At 35.1% G+C, this 21,811-nt stretch overlaps 1 protein-coding gene across 1 annotated transcript in view; it reads right to left on the reverse strand.

The window, feature by feature from the left end:
* Positions 1 to 21,811, reverse strand: part of CSMD1 (CUB and Sushi multiple domains 1) — a 510,216-nt gene that overhangs the window by 93,283 nt on the left and 395,122 nt on the right. The window contains exons 34-37 of the mRNA XM_039322597.1: positions 16,666 to 16,784; positions 12,850 to 12,919; positions 5,428 to 5,544; positions 2,332 to 2,541 (exon numbers count right to left, since the gene is read on the reverse strand). Of these exons, the coding sequence (XP_039178531.1) occupies positions 2,332 to 2,541; positions 5,428 to 5,544; positions 12,850 to 12,919; positions 16,666 to 16,784 (516 nt within the window). The remainder of the gene's footprint in view (positions 1 to 2,331; positions 2,542 to 5,427; positions 5,545 to 12,849; positions 12,920 to 16,665; positions 16,785 to 21,811) is intronic.

The raw sequence follows: 21,811 nt of genomic DNA on the forward strand, positions 1-21,811 counted from the left end.
AGAATGGACTTCCGGAAGCAGCATCCACATACAGAACTGGTTGTTCACATATTTGAATCCCACCACTCTCTCTCTGTGGGTGTATCTCCTTTTGTCTTTTTGTCTTGGTTAGAGAAAAGAAAATATCTACAGTTACTGCTAACTGAAACCCATTATAGACTTTTTTGCACGAAACAGGAAATACTGAATTTATGATTTGAATGATTAAATGGAATAGATTATACAAAGCAGAGTAGTATGTTGTAAACACAGAGTAAGATTTATAATTGTACTTATAACTGCAGTAAAGAAAATTGGAAATTACTTTTTTATAACTTTTTCCTTTTTTTCCTACCTTGCACTTCTCTTTGATTTTTCTTTCTTTTCTTATTCTAACTTTACATTATTTTGTATTAGTTTTGACATTCTTTTTAAAACTCTTTAATAAAATTATAAATTTATAACTGTATGTAGATTTAAACCCTTGGTCAATAATGAACTTATAGCAATGATGAAGTTGGCATACCAAACTTTGAGATAGATTCATATAAAATATTAAATTAATCTAAAAATAGTCTAATGATTTGCAGTTTTGATATTATATTTTTATATCTATTATATTTGCCCAACAAGTGGAATCACAATTAGTGAATCCAGAGTAAAACTTCTGCAAGCAATATGCAAACACAGGAATGGATTTATGAAACTAGATGTTGATTCAAATATTCACAATCACAGAGTAAAATGGCTGCTTAGGCTGGCCTGCTCCTAATGTCATATTCCTGATAGGCCTGCCTATCACCAGGGATAAAGTTTTGTCCATGGAACACAGAGTGAATTTACAAGAACAGAGAAGGCTTTCACTTGTAGCCATCTTTCAAAAGAGTATTCACATTTTAGAACAATAAGTCTCTGTTTTATTATTTAGCTCAACACTATCATTCTGCGTACATTGAAGTCTAGCTTATTAAAGACTTGGGGTTACTACTGATCCCTCTTTTTGGTCCAGAAAATGATCTTTCTTTCCATTTTTTTTATACTAACAGAATATCTTCAGGCTCATTTTTACTTAGCAAAGGTAAAAGCATACAACAATAGTTTTGATCTCTATAAAGGTATATACTGTAAATTGAAGAATTGGAATATAAATCACTGGAATATTATGTCTTATAAGTCAGAATAGTAACAAAAACAACTCCCAACCTTGACATGTTTTATAGATAGTGTTATTGTTAATTAGGCCTGTAATACACGGCATAAATTACAATCACAACCTGACTCTTATTGTTCAATTTACAAATTAATGTTATATATTTATATTTTGAGACCTTTTTTTAAAAAAAAAGATAAGGAATGTTCCAAACAGAAACTTTTATATTTATGAACTATATAAATATTGCAGAAGTAAATTGCAGTATTTTAATCACTTTCTCAAATAGCTTTTTCTTTTAATTAGTACTAATATTTTCTACACAAATGCAGTTTTGAACATTGCTATTAATTTATTCAAGGAACTAATAGGTTATACCTACGCATGTCCAGTGGTAATTATCAAGCAATAGTGATATATAAGGATTTTATTTTTTAAAAAAGCATTAATACTGTCTTTATTCTTAAGATTTTATTTTCATATTTTGAAGTGTCTTTCAGCAAATGTAAAATTGGTTATTCTGGTTATGGTTATCCTGATCTAAATATTCTATAACTCCAGAGGAACACTAGCATGGTCACTGATTATTCCTATAGTATATGCATTAATTGTTCCATTTACATATGCAAAGATTGAATGGACATGCTTGTTTGTGGAAAAAACAAGTAAAATTTTGAATTGTTCTTGATTTCAGTAATATTTACTTTAATTTCATACATTTTCCCTCATATCTTTATTCTTTGAAAAGTACAATATTCATAGAAATATTAGCCACTGCCCGCAAATTCCTTACTCCAGAATTATGTTCAGTAGAATTGTGAGAAAATATTTATAGTCTGTCCTGTACATTACCTCTGCAGTTAATAACCCTTATGTGTACAACCAAAAGAACCAAATGATCTATTTACAGAACCAAATCTATTGAAAAGTATAATGCCTAACATAATATTAATAACAGCTTTTTGGACAATAGGTTATCTTAATTTATTTAGAAAGTCATATTTAGTGTTTTACAGGTAGAAAACTTTCAGAACAAATACCATTTAAAAGCCAAATTTTAAAAATTCAAATAAAAACCAGGAAGCACAAGAAAAAAACTGCTTATTAATTTCATTTTTGAAAAAATATGGAAATAAAAAAAATCTTGTCATGGGAAGACATTCCTCTAATAACTGAAACTGTTTATGTCATTTATTACTTACCTTGATATGCAAATTTAAATCCATGTCGGTTTTCTGAGTGATCACTATAAAAATGGATGAGAGTTTCATGTGTTGTACTTAATAAAGATGGTGGAAGATCTGTACCACTGAACTGGCCAATCATAGAACTGATGTGGTAAGGCCCATTTTGAATTTCAAGGAAGTCATGGTTAGCTTCAGTGGAGAAGTTCAGAAATTGTAGATGTGCCCCTATGTAGCAAAAATAATAAAAAAGATGAAAATTTGTATGTTGTAGATTTTTAAAAAATATAAGAAGCAGCAATTAGATAAGAAACTACACTATCCAATCCAGATGTGTGTATTCCAGCTTGGATTCTCAATTAACAAGAAACTGTCAAAATAATCAATGTAAGTAGACTAAGTATTAACTATTTATAACATTTCTTTACATTTTGCTTCCTAGTTGCTCAAAATGTTTTATATACTAGTTTTTAATAAACCTTAATAATCTGTTAATATTATTATGCCCATATTACAAAAAAAAGGCAGAGGGTACCAAAAGCCTTTATGATCTAACATAACTGAAGACTGTGTATCTTACAGTTATCATTACCCTTTCTACATACGAATTTTTCTAAGTTTATTATTGTTATTTCAATACTGTCACTATTTTTTTCACAGAGTTCATTAAAATTATTATACTAATTTTGCTTATTCTCATTAAAAGAAATGCATGTGGGAACACTATATAACCCATAACAATAACTGTTCAGAAATGAGAAAGTATACCTTTTATAGATTATAAGAAAAACTGGGTTGTTAAATTATATATTATATATTATAATATAATGAATTTAGCAAGATATCATTTTAGCAGAATAATTATCAAGTTTTAAACTTAGGAATTGCCATGTTGTAAAACTCATCTTTAATGTACACTAATGATTTTTTAAAGATTATTATTTCATCTTTTTTTCCTATACAACTCAAGATGGTGAACATACCGAATATCTTTTCCTCCTCCTGTTTTCCCCACAACAACCACCCTGCTGAGAGTTGGGCTGAGGGTTGACAGAATATGACTGGCTCAATGTTACCCAGTTGGCTTTCATGCCTAAAATGGGACTAAAACTCACTGTCTCCTAGTTTCTAAGATAGCACCTTAACTACTACACCAAACACTCTATATCAGGCACGTCAAACTCGCAACGCCACGTGACGTGGCACAATGTATTGGGCCGGTTTTGCCATTGCTGGCAATTGAGTGGGCGCGGCTTCCACGTGATGCGTCCAGGCGGTGGGCCGGCAGTTTGACACCCCTGTGTCTATATTCTTCAATAACAGAAATATTATGTATCTAGGATAAGGAGTGGGTTTTGCTTCCATCTCTTTAGAGAAGGTAGGCAATATGGGAGGGTTCTAGAAGATTCTTAGGCCAGGAAGCTGCAATCAATATATATTTTCTAAGCTGCAGTTCCATCACAGCCTCAACATGCTGTACTTATTTGACTTTTGGAGAAAAAAATATATGATTTTCAGTAAGAAATTGCACATTTTTATATTCTGTCTGCTGACAATTTGGGGGGGGGGATTCCTTTTCCATGTAAATATCTCCCATGTCATAAGATATTCTATTAAAAAAAATGTGTGGTTGCACAAGAAAGAAGGAATATGGGGAAACTGCCATTCTTGCTATATGCATAATCTATATGCACAATCTATTTAATCTTTTAAAAAATAATCATATAGTTTTTCATGAAAAGGTGACTATTTACTGTAAAGAGTCTGCATAGTTGCATGAACCAAAGGTATCTGAAAGCAATTCAAAGATAACCTGGGATTTTCTCTGGCCCATTGTATCATATATCAGAATATTCTAAGAAGGTCCACAAAGGGAAGGTGTACATTTTCAATTGGTACAGAAACAAAAGAGAACTGGATAATCTCTGTTTAATGAACTGAGTTATGTGATGCTAATAAAAAAATAGAATCTCTGTCTTTTGTAAATTGGAATCCACTTATCAACAAAAAATAATTTTGTAATTCACAGGAACAGAAATGGATGAATGGGTTTCACAGAAAGCAATTTACCAAAACCCTATTCAGATTTCTATAACAAGACATCACAATTATACAAATTTCATGATTAAGTACATAGTATCATAATAAGATTTATTTCAGGCAAACTAATTAACATAATTAATTACTTTACTGTAAAATATTATCTTTTCTTAGCATGTTATATTACATAAGTCCATGTAATGAAAGAAAGCTGTTAGTACAGGAAAGTAAATGAATACTGACCTAAATGAACTATGTTTAATTAGCTACATCTCATAATCCACCACTTAAAAAAAATTGTTTTCTATTTTATTTTAGGCATTTTTTCTTTCTTTGTAGAACATATACCCATAGTTATTTCACTGTTTTTTTGTTATTATTATTTATTGCAAGATAAATAACTACATTTACTAATGAATGCACAGAAGTTTTAAAAAGTTCAAGCTCTTTATAATATTACATTGACAAAATATAGCTTAGGACTTTCAGTCTAGCATATGATATTGAATTATTATTTACCCTTCATGAATAATGGAAAAAAACCTTCCATAGACACAGGGAAAGAAAAAGAAAATACATGCACGTGAGTGACCTGGCCTCTTTTTAGAGGACTAGGAAAGGAGAAGCCTAATTGAATTAGATATTATTTTATTTTATGCCTTTGTGTCAATTAAAGCTACTCAGAATAATTGTAATTGCATAAATAATGTTTCCAAAGATAATTTCAGGGAGAGCCTGTGCCAGTTCTTCTTTGTACCTAATATTGGGAATTATATTTAAAATAGCCATATCAGAGAAGGCAACTGGAGAATGAATAAAGGAAGGCTCATGAATCTAACACAGGAAGTTTCCAAGTGTTATTTAACTTTCAAATTAAAAAAAAATCATTGAATAAAGCAGCACATAAAAAGAGATTTTTAATAGAATTATTCTTAGTGGCTTTATTTATTTATTTATTTGGTATTTGTATCAGGCTAATGGATGGAATAAAAGAAACAACAACATGACTTTGGAACTCAGATTCCAATGGATAAATAACAAGATGTATTAGTGTCCTTCGATCAGGAATCTTACCATATCCAGTAGGCAATAATATCTTCCATGTGCAGCCTAGATTACTAGGATAATTTCCTGGGAAACCTGGGCTCAGGATCACGCCAGCCATGTTTGTCAGTGTACCACCACATTTGGCTATAATAAATAAACAATCCATTGAAAGTATATGAAAGTATAAAATAAAAGTCATCAAACAATAGTGTATCTTATGAAGAATTAGTTATATAATGTTGATGTAACTGCACACAAACACAAAAGTTCACACCCTTGTGCCAGTAAAAAACTTGTGTTAATGCCAATCCATGCAGAAGACTGTTGTACAAATAACTTTCCTACTCAATTCATTGTGTCAGATTCTTCTATCTATCCATTATTTTAAGATCAGAAAACTGAACTTATCAATACATAATCTCTATATATGTAATCAATATTTACTTTATCAATGTTATATAAAGCATGGGGGGATAGGTCCGCTGCTTCTCATCCGCCATTGTTCTTCTTTGGTAATTTTGCCTTTCTTAGTGAGGTCATTGAGGGTTCCCTTGATCTGCTTGTCTAATTTCTGGACAGTGGCAGATGAGAAGCAGTAGATCTATCCTCCCATGCTTCTATGGACACCCCAAACACACAAACTTGGCATATCCCTCCATCCAATCGTATCTGTACTGGATATCCTTACATACAATATTGCAAAAGAACTAACTAAAAAGCTTGGGCAGCTCACAAGAGGAAGCCAACACTGCATTAATTCTCCACTACAATGTCTTCAAACAATCAGGGATGTGATTATAGATGAGGATGAAATCATCGTCTCATTTGATGTCACAGCCCTGTTCACATTTATAAATCCAGAATTAACCAAAGAATCCATGACTGCATTGCTTCACAGTACACCTAACTTAATAGAATATACAAAGATCAAAACACACAGGATTATGGATCTCATAAACCTCTGCTTAACTACATACTTCCCATTTGATGGCCAAATTTACCAACAAATTAAAAGGAAACCTATGGGATCACTGTTTTCGGGAGCTATAGCAGAGGTCATCATGCAACGTCTAGAAGCCATAGCACTTCCACAAATGCAACCAAAAATATGGATCAGATATGTAGATGACACCTTCACCATAATAAAAAAGGACTCATTAGAGAACACCCACAGAACCATCAACAACATTTTTAAAGGAATCCAGTTTACTAGAGAAGAAGAAAAAAACAATTCACTACCCTTCCTGGACATCCTGATCAGCAGACACCACAGTGGCAAACTAGAAATGCAAGTCTACAGAAAAACAACCCATACAAACCAGGTGCTGCACTACCAAAGCAACAACCCAACCTCCCACAAGAGAAGCTGTGTAAGGACTTTAGCCGAAACACACTGCAGCAATCCAGAACAGCAGAAAAAGGAAATGAAGTATCTATACAACACGCATGGGTATCCATTCCAATAAAATGGATACCCATGCAATCTCATCAAAATGTCCTTGGCCACTCAACCTAATACAGCACAACCAACACAAACCTTAAAAAGAATTATACTGCCATACATCAAGAATATCTGAGAAACCTCAAATAGACTGCTACAACCACATGGAATCAGCACAAGTCAATTAAAACCCTTCAAAATATCCTAAGCAAACCAAAAGACCTAGCAACCCCAGAAGAAAAAATAGGAGTCATCTACAATGTAAGAAATACAACAACCACTATGTAGGACAAACAGGCAGAAGACTGGCAGAGTGCATCCATGAATGCCAACTGGCAGTCAAAAGGCATGATGAAAATTCTTTAATTTCACAACATATAGACAAATTTAACCATAGTTTCAATTGGGAAAATGTGACAATCCTAGACCAGGCCAAATCAAAAAATGCCAGGGAATTTCTAGAAGCCTGGCACCCTGACAAATCAGCCATTAATAGACACATAGAAAATAACAACATCTGTAGACTATGCAAAAGAGACAAATCAACAGGCCTAAAAGAGAGAAAGACTCCAGCTCATCTCCACCAGTAATCAGCACTCAGGTCAGCATAGATTAACTCCAAGGTCAGCTTCAGACCAACAATTTATTTATTTATTTATTTGTTTGTTTGTTTAATTTTATTTGTATGCCGCCCAATCCCAAAGAACTCAGGGTGGCGTACAAAATTAAAACAATCAGCAACAATAAAACAATAAAATAATACAATCATACCACGAGTCCGATCCTATCCCGCCCCCCCCCAGGGACATCAGCCCCAGGCCTGCCGGAACAGGAGAGTTTTAATGGCTTTCTTAAAGGCCGGCAGGGTGGGAGTTATTCAAACCTCGGGGGGAAGTTGATTCCACCAGGTCGGAGCCACCACAGAAAAGACCCTTCCCCGAGGGCCTGCCAGCCGACATTGTCTGGCCGACGGGACCTGAAGGAGGCCCAATCTATGGGACCTCACCGGTCTCTGGGAACTGTGCGGCAGTATGCGGTCCTGTAGGTAACCTGGCCCTATGCCATGAAGGGCTTTAAAGGTGATAACCAACACCTTGAATTGCGTCCAGAGACCCACAGGAAGCCAGTGCAGCTCGCGGAGGATAGGTGACACGTGGGCGTACCTTGGCGCGCCCACAATCGCTCTCGCGGCTGCATTCTGAACCAACTGCAGCCTCCGAACGCTCTTCAAGGGTAGCCCCATGTAGAGCGCGTTACAGTAATCCAGTCTTGAGGTGACAAGGGCATGAGTGACTGTGAGTAAAGCCTCCCGGTCCAAATAAGGCCGCAACTGGTGCACCAGGTGAACCTGGGCAAAGGTCCCCCTGGCCACAGCCAATAGATGTTGTTCCAAATTTAGCTGTGAGTCCAGGAGGACACCCAAGTTGCGTGCCTGCACTGAGGGAGGTAAATTTGCCCCCCCCAGACCAATGATGGACCATCCAGTTGACCTTTGGGAGGCAAGACCCAGAGCCACTCGGTCTTGTCAGGGTTGAGTCTAAGCCTGTTCACCCCCATCCAGACCCTCACATCTTCCAGGCACCGGCACATCACGTCGACTGCTTCACTGAAAGGACACAGGGTGGAGATATATAATTGGGTATCATCCGCGTACTGATGATACCTCACCCCGTGTCGCCGAATGATCTCACCCAGCGGTTTCATGTAGATGTTAAAAAGGAGGGGGGACAGGACTGAGCCCTGAGGCACCCCATGATCGAGGCGCCTAGGGGTCGACCTCTGTCCGCCCGCCAACATCGACTGCGACCTGTCAGAGAGGTAGGAGGAGAACCACCGCAATACGGTGCCACCCACCCCCACCTCTCCAAGACGACGCAGAAGGATACCATGGTCGATGGTATTGAAAGCCGCTGAGAGGTCAAGAAGCACCAGGATAGAGGAATGACCCCTATCCCAGGCTCACCAGAGGTCATCGTTCAGTGCGACCAAAGCAGTCTCAGTGCTGTAGCCGGGCCTGAAACCAGATTGAAAAGGGTCCAGATAATTAGTTTCATCCAAGGATCGCAAGAGTTGGGACGCCACCACCTTCTCTACAACCTTCCCCACAAAGGGGAGGTTGGAGACAGGACGAAAGTTCTTCAAAACAGCTGGGTCCAGGGAAGGCTTCTTGAGGAGGGGCCTCACCACCGCTTCCTTTAAAGGTTGCGGGAAAGACCCCTCCATCAAGGAGGCATTGATTATCGCCTGGAGCCAGCCTCGTGTCACCTCCCTACTGGCAGAAACCAGCCAGGAGGGGCACGGGTCCAATAAACAGGTGGCGGCATTCATTGCCCTCACGGCCTTGTCCACTTCATCAGGGGTCACAGGCTCAAACTCGCTCCAGATAACATGACTAAGACCAGCCCCCGGCAACTCGGCTGGCACTGCCCAGTCGGAGTCCAGGTCTCTCTGAATCTGAGCGATTTTGTCCGAAAGAAACTGAACAAACTCCTCAGCTCTCCCCTGCAAGGGTTCCTCCGCCTCCTCCACTTTAAGAAGGGAGCGGGTCACCCTAAACAAGGCGGCCGGGCGAGATTCTGCGGACGCAATAAGTGCGGAAAAGTGAACACGCTTTGCCACCCTTATCATCATTAAATAAGTCCTAAGATAGGCTCTTAATAGTGATCGGTCAGATTCAGAGTTACTGGCCCTCCAACGTCGCTCAATCAATCAAGTAAACAATACCCCAATCAAGAAACTGCCAAAGAGCCATGAGTAAACAGTTCAACCAAAGAATCCCTAAGATATCCCCCCTACTCACATAGACAGGCAAGACAACAGAATATAAACTGACAGCAAACAGCATTCCTTACTAGCACTGATGAGGTTACCTAGTCAGGGTAATGAAATGACTGCAAGAAAAGAAGGAAGCTCCGAGAGCACCAAGGACCCCTCATGTCAACCCTGAGCTACAAATATTCTCCTTCACATTATAAAATACTAGTTTCATTATAAAATTACTTTAGTTGATATTTGAAAATAGTCTTCTGACTGTTCGCAGAAGCACAAGATTCTCTGCAACCCATCAGCTGCATAATTGGCTGTAATGCAATTGGCATGGCAAAAGAATCCTATTTTGCTGTAGGAAAATGCATTTTTTTAAAAAAAATAAAAAATAAAACATACAGACAAACATCTTAATCTTCCTTGTTACAAAATAAATCTAACTGCTCTTCATGTTTCCATGAAATTTGATTGCTTCCCCTTTCAATTTGCAAACACCTGATTGTGAGAAATTATTCTTATACATGCTGTGCATTGCAGTAAAAATAAGATTTTTTTCTCTCTCTGCAATGAATTGGAGCCAGCTGAATAAAAGAAAAGAGAGCACATCCACCTTTATCATATAATTGGCACAACCAAACAATAATGGGGAAAAAAGATTGCAAAAGAAGGTTAAAATAAATATTTAAATGAAAGTTTGTAAATCAGCGATGCACAAAGTAATTTAGTTTAGCAACCAGCAGATTATAAAAACCTCAAATAAAAGCTCTTAGTGGAATCCCTCTGTCTAATAGAGTCCTTATATGCTTGGACTAAATGTTTGGCCCATTCTGGTTGCAAGAGGTAGAAGAATAACTGGATGACTCAAAAAGTGAAAGCATGGATAGTGAATATCACATTTCCACAAAGCCTAGCAATACTCAGGGTGCTCATAACTTGCTAAAAGTTTTGAAATTCCTTCTCTAATTAGCACATAAAGAAATAAGGGAAAAGAATCCTACTGAGTATTATGTGCATATTTTCTCTTAATAACACAACTGCCCCCCCTTTTTCCTATTACTGTGGAATTAGACCATGTGGAAGAAGACCCATGGTCACAACATTTCTGAATAGTGATCAAAGCTAATGGGAGGAGCTTGAACATAGGTTTAAAAGAGAGATTGCCTATGTGGGATTTAGGACTATTTAGATTGTCAAGGAAAATTATATAAGAGAATGAAAGGGAATTACTAACCATTATTAAAGTATGTCCAATGTATAATGCATAACAGATACAACCACTCCCTTGTTCTTTTTCAGCTAATGCAAGGTAGGATATCAGTGACTTATGCAAAGGGGAAAGCCATCGGAGTGAATATAGAGTTTCATAGAAAAATATATTTTCTGTTATAACACTATATATGGGATAATGTGTTAAAGATCAGCACTGTTCATAACAATATGAAGTCACAGTTGCTAGTTCTTTAGCTAATGTTGGCCTTCATATACATGGAGGTCTTCCCAAGAACCTAATGTATTGGTATACTTTATGCACGGTGTGGCCTTTTCCAATTAACAGATGGAAATTTTCTCAAGTGCCATCCAAGAGTTTTGGGTATGGCATCCAATGTACCAATAACCAATGGGACAACCACCACTGCTTTATGCCATAATTTTTCAAATTCAACTTTCAGATCCTGAGACTTTGAGACTATAAGAGCCGAGGTGGCGCAGCAGTTAAGAGTGCAGTACTGCAGGCCACTTTAGCTGACTGTGTTCAGCAGGTCAGCAGTTCAAATCTCACCGGCTCAAGGTTGACTCAGCCTTCCATCCTTCCGGGGTAGGTAAAATGAGGACCCAGATTGTTGGGGGCAATGTAAATATATATATATATATATATATATATATATATATATATATATATATACATTGCTTACTGGTGTACACCGCTTAGAGAGTGCTTGCACTTAAAGCAGTATATAAGTCTCATAAATAAATAAATAAACTTCTCCAATTTTTGTCTTCTGTTCTACTATGCCATGGTATTGTCACATCAATTATTCACACTGTACTTTCCAGGCTTGTTTATGAATCAAGCCTTTATTAGTCTGTATTTGGAAATTTTATAAAATTATATTTTATTTTGCAAATTTTGACTACTTTTTCAACTCTACGTTCCCACCATTTTTTTTTATTATTGGTACATGATAATTTTTACAGATGTTCCCGTGACTCATTTGGTGACTGTGTTATGCCATTGCTTATGTTTGTGTGATCTTCATACGTGAGCTCAATATGTTGTTTCTTCTGCTTCTTTGCACAACATTTTGAATCATTTGATTTGGACAGTGGACAGTGATTAATATTTATATGTTACTTATATGTAAGGTGTAGATCTATACATATTTTGTATATAGTATGTTTAATTGTGTATTATGTATGTGTATACTTTGAGAGCAAGCAACTAAATTTCATTTTTAATGTGTGCCATTGTGCCCACAGTAAAAAAATGGCAATAAAGGTTATCTATCTATCTGATGATTTTTTTTCCCCAATTCTGGTCTTCTTGCATTAGTTTGACTTGCTTGCTCTTGTGCAACCATAATAAAGCCTCCAGTTTTTTATTTTGAGAAAGAGAGACTGGCTCATAATTATCCAGTTTGCTTTTTGCCCAAAGTAGGAATAGAACTCCTATTCTCCTAGTTTCAGACTAGTTCTTTATCCATTACAGTAAATTGACTCTATTCTGTTCTGTTCTGTTCTTTTCCTTTGCACGCCACTCAAATGACATAGAAATTTTGGCCAGGTAGGTTTTTTGCACAACTATTGAGTTTTTCTGATACAATTTACATACACGGAATAAAGAAGATAAAACAGCTTTACATAAGGACTTTCAGATATCGTATTTTCTGTTTGATCAAAAATAGGCATTAAAGAAATGGTTCTGCCACTGAAATATGCATCTTCTTAATGCTGACTATAATAATAGTATTTATGCAGAGTATTTCATTTGCTTAAACTGTATTGAGTACTATATATCACACTGGCAGGTGGATTTTTTGCCCAAGCAAGAAAAGCTGCTAGTACTTCATGCCTAAAAATGAAATGTGAGTCAGGAGCTCAGTCATTAGCAACTTGATATTTTCTACTTAAATGGCTTTGATAACAGTGGAACAAAATAGATACATTAAATTAAACTGTTTACTTTTTACTGATGTTATTCTTAACAACATTTACTTAGAATAAAAATATGTATATATGCATACCAATACAGAGAGGAGAAGGATAATTCCAACGGCGAACTGTTCCAGGCATACAAGAAATATGAGAACGTCCCTTAAAAAAATTCAAAAATAAAATAATTATGCAACATTGTCTCATTTTTGAAGCTTTCATTTAGCAACTTGACACAATGGTTCTAACTATTGATTTTAGAAAAATCCTTTTGCCAATTAATCTTCCCTTATACTTTATTACCTATGACAGTTTTCTAATTAAGGAAAAATAAAATACTTCTAAGTTAATTAGAATTCCTTTAAAAATGGAAAGTGACTTGTGTTACAAGTCTTAAGAAGTTGTTCTAGAACCTTAAACTAAATTATTGTATAGAACTGCAAAGCAACATGACATTCTTATTTACATTCTTTGTATATTTTTTTCTCCCAAAGAATCATTATTTTAAGGAAGTTATTTTTAAACGTAATTTCCTTCTTCAAAAGTGGTTTCAGAATGGAAATGTGCCTTTATAGGAAAACTAGTAGGCACAAAATATATAGTTTAGTAATCAGATCTTCCCTTAAACAATTATTGCTAATTTTGAGGAGAGTCCTATTGAGGTCCACACACAAAAATGGCAACCTGTGAAATCAACAGGCCACCATCACCTACCACCCTTTGCCCCTTTGGTGACAGTACAAATACAGTATTTGTAGAGAAATGTATATATAACTGTATGAATGATGGCTTCCAAAAGAACTGGGTACCAATGCAAAAAAAAAAAAAAAAAGAAAGGAAGGAAGGAAGGAAGGAAGGAAGGAAGGAAGGAAGGAAAAGAAAAAAAGAAATGAACTTGGGATGTACTGCCTTGGGATAATTTGTACTAGATTACAAAGATTTTTGATCACCACTTATTCAATTAAGTTATGTGCAGGAATACTGTGAACTCAGTTCTACATCAAATAACAAATAATTGGATACTAAAAAGATAATTTTGTTCATTATTATTAAATGTTTGTATCTGAGTTCCTATTTTGTTTTCAAATAATGAAGTACTATTTAATATAGAAATATTATCTACCTATAAATTGAACTTATGCTTCCATATTAAACTCCTGAATAGGATGGAATATCAAAAAAAAATCAAACTTGGCCTTTGGGCACAACAATAAAATAGAGTCCAATTATTAATATTTTTTAAATATGCAATAAAATTACAAAATTTTTATATTAACTATAGCACAAATATTAGTGGCAATGACCAGAATTTGTGCTCAAGTTCAACTGCAGATAGAATGGATCAGCAAAAGATAATACAAAATTGTACAACCTGAAAAGATATGTCAGGGTCCTGGTAAGATAAAAACAGTGACAAAGAGACATTGTGACCTCTATCAGGGTATCTCTATAAAATGGGATAAATGTATATCTTCCTTGATTCCCTACATAGAGCAAGAAAGGAGTATATGGTTTAGGGCAGGTATCCCCAACCCCCAGGCTGTGGCCCACTATTGGAACCAGGCCACACAGGCAGCAGGTGAGCGCATGCATATGAAGTTTCCCTCGTGTGAGCAGCAACTGCTTGCCCTAGCATATGAAGGGCTGCTTGCCCTCCCATTTACTGTATAGACCTACATGAATATTTCATAATCTCTTATGTGTGTAAATGTCCATTCTCTTTTTCTCTGGATGAATTCTTATGCTATACCTACAGAACATCTGGAGAAACAGCCAATGAAAATCTAAGATATCCATCTTGTCAATAAATGAAAACATTACAATTCTATTTTCAATTTTGTAAGTCCAAAGATCACTTGTTTATATTTTGTGACTTACCTCAAACTCCCCCCCACCATTTTTTAAACAGCAGACCAAAATTGTTTCTATATCTACATCTGCATTTATATCCACATTTACATCCATATGTACCATACATGTAAAATTAAGAAAAAATTAACAGATAAACTATGTTTATTTTTGGTATTAGACTCATTGTTTCCTACTACTATCCTGTTTGGCAGGTGTCTATTTTGAAAATAACAATCCCTATATATATCTTTAAAGCTTTTTTAGGCATGGATTAGTTTATTAATATCATACCAATTGCTTATTTATTTTATTCATTACAATGAATGGAAATATTTATGCAGGTTCCTCAGCATATGCTGTTATAGAAGTCATAGTAACTGTGAAATATACAGCGGAACCTCAGAAAATGCAACTGAGCATGCGTTCACATTTGTAGACTTTAAATTGTATCATTGTCAATAAATATTTGTTACCACTGTTTGAAGTTATTTGTTAAGCTGGTTAATTTGTACAACTACAACTGCCATGTGCATCATTTGCTTTGCTTTGCAAAAGTATCTTTTCTTTAAACTTAGAGAGAGATAGTTGTAGTATTAACAACTCTGTATGAAAAGAAAATCAGAGGTCACTTTATTTGTACTTGTTTGATGAATTTTTTTATCCCTTTAATTTGTTTTGCTGTTCCTTTTCCTTCTATGTTAGTCTGTATTTTAATGTATGATGTCCAAACTTAATAAAGATATTATAAAAAATATAAATCAATGAAGGGTTCAGCCTTGTGCTCTTGCAGGAAGAAAGCTGAATTTTTCTCTGAGAATATGAAATGGGAAAGAGGGCAATAATGGTTGAATGTTCAAATGCTTCTGTTTATAGTCATCATTTTATTCTATATTACTCTCCCATAACAGAGATGGCAAGAATGGTATAATTAAATTATTTTTTTTAATAGTCAGATGAGGATTTAAGTAATTTAATCAACACTTCTTTAAAGATAATATCTCATTAATGCAAACAAAATTATAGGATGATCATACTGGTTTTGTGAATGATCTAGTGGTGGAACAATAACAGTATTAAAATCTTAGTGTACTGTGGATTGATAATCATTAAGAGAACAAGACTGAAGCTCAGGAAGCTTAACTCAATATGTATCTTTCAACTGCTGTTTGAAAATAAATGAAACAGCAACATGCATAGAGGAAAACAAGTATAAAAATATTTTTACTGCAGAGTTCTACATTACGCATTGTGTTGTAAAGTCAAACTGGCCTTATTAACCAGGATATAAAAATCTCCCAAAAATTACTTGGGAGACAAATAACAGCCACATACTACGTATATATTTTGCATGCAGAAAGGATCGGATTTAACCCTGGCTTCACTTGTTTATTTAGTGATGCAAAGATAATGCACTACAATCTAAAAAAATCAGACTTTCTGGAGAATGTGATAGTTGAAGAAATCATCTTCACTGGTATGGTATTCCTTCAGATCACTTTCATACCATTGAACAGAATTGGTGTAACTATGCTAAGAGCTGCTCACTACAATACAGAGGAGTCTATAACAAAATTCAACTAAATTTAGTTCAAACTTGCCTCATTGATTTTAATAGGCTACATCATCTATCATAAAATTAGTATTTCTTCATACCAGAGAATATATGCCTTGCTATAATCATTCCTTTAAGTCACACTTATATTCTTGGAATAAAATAAATACGTAATATTTTGAACGTATGTAGTTCTATTCAGCAGAGATAAAAAATATCAGATAATTATCTGCTTATAAATGGCAATTTCTGCATGCAAAAGAAATCTGAATACAAATACAAAATATAGTTTTTCAAAGATGAAAATATCAATAATAGCACTTCTGCTAGAACTACCAGATCTGGATTGCAAAACTGTTGATGACCAGTTGTTAAAAACAGAGTGTTCTGCCAACTAATGGTCACTGAGATGTTGGCATCCCAGATCTGGGTAGCCCAAAATTTATATCCAAAAGTGTAAAACACAAGAAAAATATATATATCATTTTAAAAAGAATTCAGGTACCTGTAATGTATATCCTGGCTCACACTGAAATGATAAAACATCATTCACCATATATCTATCACCAATTTTAAATCCATTGCTAGGAATTACAGGTTCTGGGCAGGAAGCAAGACCTACAGCTAAAATAAATAAAAGAAAAAAACAGTATGTTACGATTACATTGCTTTGGTTTTGTTGTTTACTTCCTGATTATCTAATTAATACACAAAGTTTAAAATAGGACATTCTTAACAATGTGATTAATAATCCAAAATAAGAAGAAGATTTGAGAGAGTGGCAAAAAGGAAGTATAGGATTTTTAAAATTCTTTTTACAGCCATTTACCGATAGTTTTTCAAACTGAAGCACTTAGGAATATGAGGATACAAAACTGAATAATAATATAGTAAATCAATTGATCTCAGACAAAAATTAAAGAATTAGTCTTTATACTTTAAATATACCATTGGTTGCGTGCATGGGCAAATCTCTCAATATGATAAAATAAGTTCTCTGATGATGATTTATTTCAGAATGAATTGAGTTTTAAAATGAAAAATAAATAGAGCTAAAAAAGGCCGAGAGCAAAACAAGGTGAGGAATTCTTTAGAACTCATGCTTTACATACTGTACTTCCTATTCACAACTTATGAATAGCAAGTGCTGTTTTCAAGGGTAACATGCCTTCCTTGTATAGGAAATTGCTTACTGCATGTTCTTCACAGGTCAGCTCACTCTTTTGGCACAGGACATAAAACTCATTAATGTCAATATTGATAACTCTCCTGGTGATCTCATCCCAGTTCCAGCTTATTAAATACTTCTGCCACTCCAGGTCTGGCACTAGGCATTCATCTATGTATGTCATTACAGTGACCTGTAATATTTTTCTGGCATCACTGCCATCAATGACAAGAAAGCTCACAGCACTATAATCTTGTTAATAATTCTAAAAGTGTATTAGTATAACTACACTTCACTTTCAGCTAATAAAGATAAAATTCCCTGGACAAAATGTGATGAACTGTTAAAAAAACCTGTGCCTTTTATTTTATGTATAATTTTATACCATAATTTATATTCATTTTTACAACATGATTGTAAATAATAAAATTCTGTTGTTTAGAAATATGCAAACTATAAAAAAAATCTGCTGTACTAAATATAAAGCATACATATAAAACTCCAAGGATATATAGCTATGTAGATGAATGAATGAATGAATGAATGAATGAATATTTATATGTATGTATCTATATCTATATCTATATCTATATCTATCTATCTATCTATCTATCTATCTATCTATCTATTTATATATATATATATATATATTATTTTAATGCAGGAAGTTTTTCTGAAATTTTCATTGCATGGATGCACTACTTCAATTTTTTTTCCCCAAATGAAACCATTTACTTAATTTTTATATGGTTGTCTATCACAAACATATGACTCTGGATAAGTAACAAGGAATAAAAAGAAATAAAAAACATTGTACCAAAACAATAAACTATGCATATAGCTGCCAAGATAAAAACCAAACAGCGCAATCAACATAATATGATAGAGGATCTACTATGCACTCTGGGCCCCAGGATTGCTAATGGAGCTAAATCTTCAAGGCTCTATGGAAAGCCAGGAGGATTGGAGCAAGTTTAATCTCCAAGAGAATTATGTTCTACAGAGTGGGGGCTTCAACAGAGAATGCATACTTTCTAAGTACCACAAGATGGCAATGTTTAATGGACCTTTGTTCTAATCCAAACCTGGGCATTTTATGGCCTGCGGGCCATATCCGGTTTGCAGGCAATCCCAGACTGGCCCTTGGCATCAGCAGAGCTGGTGAGAGGATTGGGGGTAGCAGCAGCAATGCAGTGGTGGAGTGGCAGGGTGGCTTCAATGCAGGGGTTGGGTGACATTAGTAGGGTGGGACATCAATGCAATGGTGGGGGGCTGGGGCAGAAGCAGCATCGGGAATGGGATGGCAGCATTGGGGGATGAGGTGGCAACAGCAGTAATGGCCCCCCACAACAGTTTCTCATGTGGCCCCTTGGGAAAAATTGTGCACCCCTGTTCTAGTCCCACCTTGGCTTAAAGCCAGCTGGTGACTTTGGACCAGCCATTCCTTCTCAGTCCTAGAAAGGAGACAGGGCAAACTACTTCTGAAAAACCTTGCCAAGAAAACTCCAGGAACTACTTCAGGCAGTCTCCAGGAGACCACATTGACTTAAAGATACAAATATACATACATATATAAGTACACACCCACACACCCACAAACACACAAACTCACACTATGTATGCATGCTCATGTTTGTGTATATCAGCACATATAAATAATATATATTCATATAAAGTTTATAGCCTTATATAATCACAATTGCATATATTTATAAAATCTTAATTATCTTACTGTCTTTTTGACTCATGAATGTAATTAATTCTTCTGTTAATCTAAATAGGCTTTTCCACCACTAATGATGGCTTGTAGTATGGAAAACAATTTGATTATATGGTTGACATCTTACATTAAATAAAAGATGTCTGTCAAGTCTAATCACAAAAATAGCATTACCATTGCTATCAGTCACATAATTATAAATGAATACACACATACACAAGTGGACATTAAATATGTTAGGGTGTTTTTAACTGTATAAGGCTTTAAGAATTGAGTTACAGTTATATTATCTATAGATGTGAGATCAGAGTCATATCACAGCACATTTAGAATATATTTCTACCCTTGCTAAGGTGAAACATATTCTAGCTTGTGTTGAAGAAATGGTAAACAATATGAAGCCTTCATTGTATCTCCCAACATCCATCACTATTAACCCTCCTGATTGTGTCACATTTGAAAGACAACGTATTTTACATCCCTAGATCTAAGCCACAGATCTCTACTGGCAACTTAGGCAAAGTGTTATATCTCTCTATATCTCAATATTAGGATAGGATAAAATCATGTATTCTCCTCCTTTTCAGATAAAAGTTTCCAAATATATTTCATCTTTAGAATTCGAAAAGGGAAAAGAAAAACAAACACATTCTCGAGCAAGAGTTAAGAAGGACCTACTGCTTTTACAACATATCAAACAATACATTTGTTTGGTATTTAGGGCAGATCCATATGTCTGCTTCTGACAAACAAAGTCAATACGTCAGCTAGCAGAAGGTTGCAAATGGCAACAATGTGATATCACAAATGGCAACCACATGACATTTCGCTTAACAACTTAGTAGAATTCACTTAGTGATGACAACAGAAGTGCTATAACTTCCATTACTTAAGTGGCACAGTCATACAACATCACACTTTAGAACCATGCTGCTTAGTGATAGAAATTTTGGTTCCAATTACTGTCGTTAACAAAGGGCAACCTTTATGGAATTGTTCTTAATTAAAGCAGGAGGCAAATACGTCTTTCCTTTTCTGAGTAGAGGAGAGCAAGCCTATTTCAGTGAACAGAAACAGTGCCTTTGTTCGGTATGACCAACCTTTTTCCATGTTGAAAAAAATCCTCTAAATTGCAGTTCCTTGCGACCTAAAACTTTAACATGAGAGCAAGTCATACTTTCAAAGACCTGAGTGGCAAATCTGAGAAATCTTTTTTCATCTTTTATCTGCGTATCTATTGGTGTGATGCTTTGCACTTGGGATAAAGACTCTTAGATGCTGTAATGACTGTATCCAGTGACGTAGAACTGAACAGAACAGAATACTTTATTTGGCCAAGTGTGATTAGACACACAATGAATTTCTCTCCAGTGCATAAGACGTGGTGATATAAATGAAGAGATATTTTTTTCAGATTTTACAAGGCTTGAAGAGGAAAAATGGAGTCAGCTATTGCACCCTTTATTTACCATATACCCATCCTTCCCCTCCTCCAATCTCCAACAAATAAAAATTGAATCATCCAAAAGTAAGAACTTCATTGCTCAATTTCAGCAGCAAGCTGTTCTTGGAGCTATAAAATGGGAATTGGTGGGTGGAAATGGTCTTTTACCCCAGACTTAAATCTCAGTAAAGTGAATGTATAATTGGGAGCCACACAGAGTTGGTTAGAAGATGGGTGGCAATATATATGTTTTAAATAATTAAATGGTTAATTGATTAATGATACACTGACATCCTTACCTTCTTTTCTCATAACATCTTTATGAGACTTTAGTCAGCTTTCATAAAGTAGTAAAGATTACAGAGTTTGTTAACTAGAAACTAGGCTATGATAGCCCTTGACTTAATTGTCAGAAAAAAAGGAGGAAACAAACTGATCTTATGATTAGAAACAACAAAAGGGAATCGGAAAAAGTTAATTTTGCTTTCTTTCTTGCCTATTATTATGGGGCACATTTATACATAAATATCTATTCATGATATCAAAATGAAAAATCTTGGTCATGTCATCATGACTTAAGCTCCACCCTTTTGCATCATAGCATACATATGATCAATTGCCTCATTAAGAATTCATACCTATGAAGCAGTGGAGCAATATGAATGGAAGTCTTTCTTGGAAACTGTTCTTAATTATTATTTTTTCTTCCTTATAAATTTTTGATCTGTCATCTCCACTGAAATAGAGCTGTACCCTTTCAAATACTGTGAGACAGATTAAATGAAGTTGAAAAAAAAGTCTCTGAGGACATGATTCAAATTTGCAGTTATCTTTAATATCATTGTACTGTAACTTATTATCCTATGCTGGTTGAATGGATTATATCTTGTGCTAGTTACTGATTCCTCTTTAGATTATAGAGAAAAAGTATTCTGAATCTCTTTGATCAATTCAATGAATATATTCAATCAATTATACAATCTATGAAAAGGAAAAATACATAGTGAAACTATTATGACTAAATTGTTGGAGGGATGAAATTGATTCAAAGAGGTCACCCAAGGAGGAGACTGGGTACAAGAAACACTCTAAGCATAAATCACAATATTATTCCAATATTATAAGTCACAATATTATTCAAACCAATCTGCCTCCATTTTAATCTGCAGATTATGTTCAACCCAAGTATGCTAACATCCATCAAAGGAATTAAATGCTGCATTTTTCAAATCACTTTCTATGTAGCCTGCTGCCTGATTGTATTATAATCCTATACCCACACTGTAAATATACATAGGGATACCAAAAAACTATTAAGG

Source organism: Crotalus tigris, unplaced genomic scaffold (genome assembly GCF_016545835.1).
Source record: "Crotalus tigris isolate CLP2741 ecotype Arizona unplaced genomic scaffold, ASM1654583v1 scf7180000024117.2648584, whole genome shotgun sequence".
Taxonomy (NCBI): domain Eukaryota; kingdom Metazoa; phylum Chordata; class Lepidosauria; order Squamata; family Viperidae; genus Crotalus; species Crotalus tigris.